General features: G+C 38.6%; 1 protein-coding gene across 1 annotated transcript in view; it reads right to left on the reverse strand.

The window, feature by feature from the left end:
- Positions 1-8,048, reverse strand: part of DIP2B (DIP2 disco-interacting protein 2 homolog B (Drosophila)) — a 303,253-nt gene that overhangs the window by 99,880 nt on the left and 195,325 nt on the right. Inside the window, exon 3 of the mRNA XM_006900236.1 lies at positions 2,776-2,904. Coding sequence (XP_006900298.1) covers positions 2,776-2,904 — 129 coding nt within the window. The remainder of the gene's footprint in view (positions 1-2,775; positions 2,905-8,048) is intronic.

The following is an 8,048-nucleotide window of genomic DNA, read 5'->3' on the forward strand; positions in this document are numbered from 1 at the left end:
GACTCGACAACAACAACATACTTTGGTGTATTTTCAAGAGGAACTAGATCTCAAAGAGAGATATTATCCTTTGAAAGACAGAAAAAAGAGGAAGACTCTCAACGATTAACACAGTGGCAATAACAATGGGCTTGAGGACAGAGATAGACATGATGATGCAGGCTCTAAGGCAAGGTTCAGATCATTGTCACAGTGTTGCTATGAGTTGCAGTGAACTTGACAGTACCTAACAACAACATTGTCAGGCACTGTGCCAGACACACCAGTGGTTAAGTGTAGAGTGTGCAAAGCCAGAGTGAACCAATAGAACCAATAAATATTTGCTCTGCTGGAAATTCTTCCATGGTATACTCAAGGCCCTCAGGACAGAACATTCAAGAAGTCTCAAGATTTAGTCCCTAGTAATCACTGCCACCTCATCTCACATAGTTTTCAGGGCTCTTGAATTTCCAATTCCAACCATGTTGAACTACTTCTGGGTCAACTGTCTGACCTGGCTAACTCCTGTCTGTCAGTTACAACAGCTTAGATGTCTAGTTTTCTAAGAAAGCATTCGCTGGTCACTCAAGTTCTGGTGTGGTGTGTAGCTTCTGTTTTCCTGACTGGACATTTCTCAGTCCGTCTCTCCTGTGTGTTAAAATACAGATCTCGTAAAAGTGGCTGACAAAACAGCTGAGGCAACAAATGCTGGCGAGGTTGTGGAGAAACTGGAACCCTGATTCACTGTTGGTGGGAGTGTAAAATGGTGCAACACCTGTGGAAAGCAGTATGGCGCTTTCTCAAAAAGTTGCAAATAGAGATACCATTTGACCCAGCAATTCCACTACTGGGAATATACCCTGAAGAGACCATAGCTGACATCCAAGCAGATATATGCACACCCATGTTTATTGCAGCTTTGTTCACAATAGCAAGGAGTTGGAAACAACCTAAGTGCCCATCAACAAACGAATGGCTAGAGAAGCTGTGGTATATTCGCACAATGGAATACTATGCTGCATTAAAAAACAAGGAACTCATGCAATATTATTCAAAATGGTTGACTCTGGAGAACATTATGCTGAGTGAAATATCCCAGTCACAAAAGGACAAATATTACAAGATGCCACTGTTGTAGAATGGGACTGTCCTTGGGGTTGGGGAGAGACTGAGTAAGATGGGTTCAATAATGTATACTGCACTGAAACAGAGGAGGGAGAAAAATGTTTAAAAGAGATATATAACTAGGTATTTCTCTCATCACAGGAGACTAGAGCGAGGGCTACATGATGGAGGGGACCTGGGGGAGGGTTCGTAAAACAATGAAAGAATCTTTTCTTTTACTTTTCCATAATTTTTGGACTCATGTACTTATAACTTGTTAGTCAAATTTGTGTCTTCTAGGTTGCAACACCCCCATGATACATCTTCAAGGATATGAACATGTACGGCCAAGCACAATCAATAAGAGTGCATCTAAATTCCAAAATCAATCTCCATAATAGTCTATGTGTTTCCTACTGCCAAAGGGGCCCTTTAGAGTAGTGAGAGAAGATCTTCACCCTGAAACCCACAGCGTCCCTTTTCAGCAGGAAGTAGCTAAGAGAATACGCCGTGCCCTTTTCCTTATGACTCAGGGTGAAGTCTCTCTCAGGGAGGAGTGATAGGGAATGGCAAAGGACACACTGACAAAGAAGATTAATCAGAACTGGCTTTGACAAGCACTGTGGCATTTGGACAAGAACAAACTGGGAGGAGGGTAGAGAGAATAGTGCAACAATGAATGAATGGAAACCCAAAATCTCTGTAAATGTTTATGAAAATTAATAAAATATAGAAAAAAAAACCAAAACAAAACAAAAAAAAACACAAAAAAAAAAAAAAAAAAAAAAAAACAGCTGAGGCAGCTCTGCTACTGTGTCCTTTTCCTCATTTCCTCTAAAGCAGTTTCTGAAAGGATATGATACACATTTTGCTTGTCACTCAAGAAAATGGGACAGAATCCTTGGCTTGTGCAAGATAAATGAAAATATGAAGACAAAATGAATATCCTACTTAATCTTGTGACTAAATTCTGCCTCTTCTTAAAACATGAAGTGTGCTGTAGAGCCCTCTCAGCTCAGTGGATAGAAGATGGTCATTGAGGCTTGCATCACCCCTCATCCTCCTCAGGGTCTATAATCTATTCTCTGTTCAACAGAGAGGGCATTCTGGGACAGGGGTCAGGAGCTCTGGGCACAGAGTAGGAGCAGGTTCCTGGTGCCAGTCACTGTACTTCGCCTTTTTCTTTCTCTTGGGTATTTTCTGGATCAAAAGAAATAAACTTTCAGAGTTTACTAATCTGAAACTTCATTTTGAATTTTTGTTTCCACTCCATCAGTTAAAAGACTGATTAAACAATAGCTCTGGCAAGCACAGAAGGATCTTCCTCTTCCAACAGTCCACTGAGTCCTCACACTGCCAGCCTACATGACCGGAACCTTCCGCTTTTTTACTTACTCACTCTGGCCTTTCATTTGTCTGGTTCCCTCCTTAACATGGCTAAGCTCCTTCAGATAAAAAGCTGGTATTTTGTTAGTGTATCACCCAAAACACTGAGTCTCTAGTATACTTGACATATAGTAAATATGTCAATCAGTAGATCAATAAATAGATAACTGATGAATGAATAAATAGGAATCTATCAATGCTTTAAAGGAAAAACTAAACCACACATAAGAGACTCCGAAGCTGTATGGCTCATAGCAGATTCAGTAAACACTTACGCAGCTGCTAATTTCACAAGTTCCTTCTTACCTGATCGATATCGTTCATCCCTTGCTCCTCCAGATCGAGTTCGGTGGTACTTAGAAGGAGCGGAAGTTTGAGCTGCCGACGGAGCAGGTGTCTGGTTTCTATGTTCTTTCTGTACTGCTGAATCAGTTTCTGAAAAAGGAAGTTTGAAAGATGGTTATCCAAACACAGTAACAGCTAACATTTCCAGAGTGCTCTGCCGTATCCTCCCAAAACTAAGAAGTAAATACTATCATCCATCTATAGTAAAAGGTTTGTAGTATGCCATCAAGTTGACTCTGACTCAGTGAGCCTTTAGAATAAAGCTGGAACTGTCCCATGGAGCTTCCTATGCTGTTATCTCTATGAGAGCAGACTGTCAGGTCTTTTCTTCCATACAGTGTTTGGTGGATTTGAACTGCTGACTTTTCAACTAGCAGCCAAATGCTAAACCATTGCGTTACTGAGGCTCATTAGTAAAGGGTTTGAGAATTTTAATACTCATATTAAAGACACTAGTCTAAAAGAGACCACCTTAGAGATATAACTGTCAACCAGTGACAGGGGGAAAAAATGACAAGCAATCACATGAAAATGAAAAGCCACTGCAGAGACTACAAGAAAGGAGGTAGGAGGGTATATAATATCCCCAATCCTTCCAACCATAAGTCACTTGTAATAAATAGAATTTAAACAAAACTAGTATGTAAACACAGCTTCAAGGCAAGTCCACAAGCTCCTCTTCAAAATATATTTCTACCCTCAGACCTTTTACATTGAAAATTCTAGTCATCAGTGAACCTGTCCTTTCTATTCCCTGTCCTGCCCCTATACTCTGCCCTTTATCCCACTGTCTATTTAGGGGACATAGGGGAAGGTAAGTTAAGCAAGAAAAATAAGCAGAAGGTAAATATGTTAAGTTCTAATATTTTACTGCCTTTTTATTTTCCTTTAAATGTTTGCCTTCAATCATTGAGTTTTTTGAACAGCACCCACTTCTGTCCCACAAGGGCAGCTTACACATAGCATATCATGCATGCAATATACTCAGATATCTTGCTATGGTTACGATCCTGATTAACAGAAGAAAGCTTGGTGGTGGTCTGAATCACCTAAAGGCATCTCAGAAGACAGGCTGTGCTAATTGTTTCTAGAAAGCTGAAACTGGAAGTTGTACACATACACAGGATAACATGAGTCACTACTGACTCGACAGCAACCAATAATTGTAAGTTGTCACTTACATACCAAATGGACTGTTCCAGGCCACAAGAAAGAAAAAAAAGCAGTCTCAATGCACAGTGGTCTAGAGAATATAAGCAGCAGCCCCTTATACCTCTGTAGGAACTGCAACACTAGGGTGGCACAGGAACTGAGATGCATAATGACAACATCATATTGTTCTAAAAAATGGTCAGCATGCTGGAGGGGGCATGTGTAGGTCAACATGCTCTAGTTGACAGCTCCAGCTGATCCCAGGCACCAGACATGTGAATACCATTCAAAGTGAATGATGTCACCCAGGATTTATCAGACCAGCCCATCCACTAGCTGAAAATCACTTAGCTACCCCAGCTGGCATTATGTGGGGAGAAAAAGCACTCAGCTGAGTCCTATCCAAATTCCTGACCCACAAAATCATAATATATAATAAAACGATTTAATTTCTTTAAAATTCATTCTTTTTATACACTGTGTTAAGAAGCACTGAAGGTTTAGAACATATTTCAAATACCAAGACTGTGAAATATAAAGCCTGGACTTGTAAAGAAAAGTTTTCAATCAAGCAATATTTTCTTGATAATCTATTTCAAAGGAGCTACATTGAGCCCTTAATATTTTCTGTAACCTGCAACATTTGTTAGTTTTATTAGCCTAGAACAGAGGTCAGCAAACTATAGAATAAAGATCCAATATGGCCCACAGTCTGCACTTTAAATAATTTTGTTGGAACACAGCCACACTCATCCATTTGTCGATGGCTGCTTTCACACTATAAAGGCAGAGTTGATAGTTGCAACAGAGACCATATGGCCCCCAAAGCCTAAAATATTTATTATCTGGTCCTGTTTAAAAAAAAAAAGAAAACGAAAAGGTTGCAAGGTCCATGTCTATAGTAATTAGGGATAACATTTAAGTGTTTGCTTTGTGCCAAGCACTGTGCATATAGAAACTTCCAAATACAGGTATACCTGGTTTATTGTTCTTTGCTTGATTTGCACTTTGCAGATGCTATTTATTTCACAAATTGAAGATTTGTGGCAACTCTGTGTCAAGTAAGTCTATCACTTCATTTTCCAACAGCATGTGCTTACTTTGTGTCTCTGTTATATTTTGATAACTCTCACAATACTTCATAAAGCTTCTATATATTTACTGCAGCTATGACTCATAGCTGACACTCCAAGGGGTTTTCAGAGGCAGTAAATCTCACAGGAGACTCTTCTTTCTCCACAGAGCAGCTGATGGATTCAAACTATGTCCCTTCAATTGAGTAGAACAGCTCCTTACCACTAGGACAGCAGAACTCCCGTAACAGACCTTTTTTTTTTTACCGTAGTATAAAGATAATTTTTATGTGTACTGGGAAACAAACAAAAAAATGGTGTGACTTATTATAGTGATATTCACTTTCTTATACTGGTCTTAAATTAGAGGCACATCATCTCTGCAGTGTACTTGTATTCTTATGTATTCCTCACAACAATCCTATTAAGTCAGTACTCTCATTAATCTTCCTTTTCCACAGAAAAGGCAACAGAGACATGGATTCCTTTGCAAAACTAGGATACAAGGAATGCCAGAGCTAGGAGTCAAATCAAGGTCTTTATAACTCCACCAACTCTCAACAAGAAAATGCTATGATCTCAAGATTCTTACAAGAAAAGTAATGAAAACGAATAATTGAGCATGGAAGCATCAGAACTAGCTTTAATAGCGAGATAATTATTTTTAAAAAATCAACTGCCCACAACCAGGAGAGGATAACATCGATGAATGAGACTTTCTAAATATTAAATCCTTGTGTGCATCAGAAACTTTTCCCAATAGGGTGAAAAGAAAATCTACAAACTAGAGAAAAATATTTGGCAATGACATTTCATAAAAGTGTCTCATAACAAACGTTTACAGAATTCTATTGGGCCACCAAAAGGAAAAGACTGACAATCCAATAAGAAAATGGACAAAAGACATGGAAAGATTTCACAAAGTAAGACATCTGGATGGCCGATAGACACATGAAGAAATGCTCAAAATCTCTGGCAATAAGAAAGATGCAAATCAAAACAACTATGAGATACTATCTCACCCCTGTAGCACTAGCAGTGTTTAAAAGGAGAGTAAACAATAAATGTTGGAGAGAATGTGGAGAGACTGAATTCTCATGCACTGCTGGTAGGACTGTAAAATGGTACAACTCTGGAAGGCAGTTTGTCGTTTCCGCAAAAAGCTGAACACAGACATTCCAAATGACCCAGGTATTCCACTGTTAAAAGCATACCCCAAGGGGAGCTCTGGTGGCCTCGTGGCAAGGAACTGCAACTACAATCCCAGAGGCGCACGGTTCGAACCAACCAGATGCTCTGCCGGGGAAGGAGGGACAATCTCCTCCTGTACCTGTCAGATCTGATTTGACGGTACACGCACACAAAAAAGTAATAATAATAAATAATAATAAAAAAGCATACCCCAAGGAAATTAGAATTGAGACACAGAGATTTGTACACCTATGTTCATAGGAGCATCACAACAGCAAGAAAATGCAAGCAGCCCAAGTGTCCATCAACAAATGAATGGATTGAGAAATTGTGGTACATTCACAAAATGGAGTATTATACAGTAATAAGGAACAATGATTTAATGCACGGGAGAGTCTAAAGAGCATTATTTTAATGAACTCAGTCTCATAAGGACAAGTACTGCATAAGATCATTATTACAAAAATAGCAAAGGATAACAAGTAAGGCGTACATAAAAATCCAAAAGAGGAACAGAAAAGAACAGGGGAGAGTAGAGAAGAGGGTGGGGGAATCACTAGGATAACAAGAGTTTGGTGGGCAGAGGGAGGGGGAGAAGGGATTAGGAAAGATCCAATGGGAACTTGAAAAGACAGAGTAATAGCAGGCATAGATCAATGGTGATAAATTTTATAAAACACAATGTATAAAAATGATTGTAAGAAACACTCTGTGAATGAAAGAATGAAACACAATATACATCAATGAAACATTATATATAAAGGAGAACAGTCCCTCTTTAAAAATAAAATTCAGTCATCCAGTAGAGAAATGACTTTAAAAAAATCTTGTCATTAAATTTAAGTGGAGAATACAAATTAGAAAAGGGCTACTTTTATTTATATGCTGTTTGTTACATGTTGGTAAATTGGAATCTACTTAAGCTAACCCTCCAGCTAAGCCTCCAGGACGCTGTAAATTACAAGAGGGAAGAGAACGTCCATCTTTCTCCTGCTTTGTGTAGTCAGATGATATATATACAGAAAGGAAATTAAATAGCATGTATAAACTACCTTGTAAATATATACAGAAAAAAAAATATTTTATTTATACGGACCACCAAATTTTTTAAACATTTCCTTTGTGTTAATTATCTGATCATATTATGATAATGAAGATAGAACTTAATTGCTATTTTACTAATTAAATAAGTAGATCTGCAAGGACAGATTCCAAATTAGATCACCAGGAATCCAAAGAGTGACAAGAATTAACGTGAATTCTCACTTTGCAAAGGATAGACAATGGGTTCCTGATGATGCAGGGGTTATGCATATCAAATTTGTTGACCCACTTAGTCAATTTCAACTCAAAGCAGCTGTACAGGAGTTAGCCTACAGATACTTTATGCTGCCTGTCTTATGAAAGGAGACTACTACACCTTTTTCTCTTTTGAGGTAGCTAGTTCAAAACATTGACCTCTTAATTAAGAGTCAAGTGCATTGCCACCACACCACCAGGACTCTTCCTTAAGAGAGGAAGTTTAGAGAACAGTTTAAAAGGGATATATGAATGGGTATTCTTTTTTTTTCTATAATTACATTTTATTAATTTTCATAAACATTTACAGAGATTTTGGGTTTCCATTCATCCATTGTTGCACTATGAATGGGTATTCTTGTCATTACAGAAGTCCAGAGTGAAAGCTGCATAGTGCAGTGAACTTGGAGGGAGGGACTACGTAACAATGAAAGAGTTTTTCATTTTCTTCTCAAGGAGAAGCGTGAATTGAGGGAGCAGGGAGAAAAGTGCAACAATGAATGACTGGAAACCCTAAGC

Source organism: Elephantulus edwardii, unplaced genomic scaffold (genome assembly GCF_000299155.1).
Source record: "Elephantulus edwardii isolate Elephantulus edwardi_28Jun2011 unplaced genomic scaffold, EleEdw1.0 scaffold00278, whole genome shotgun sequence".
In the NCBI taxonomy this organism is placed as follows: Eukaryota; Metazoa; Chordata; class Mammalia; order Macroscelidea; family Macroscelididae; genus Elephantulus; species Elephantulus edwardii.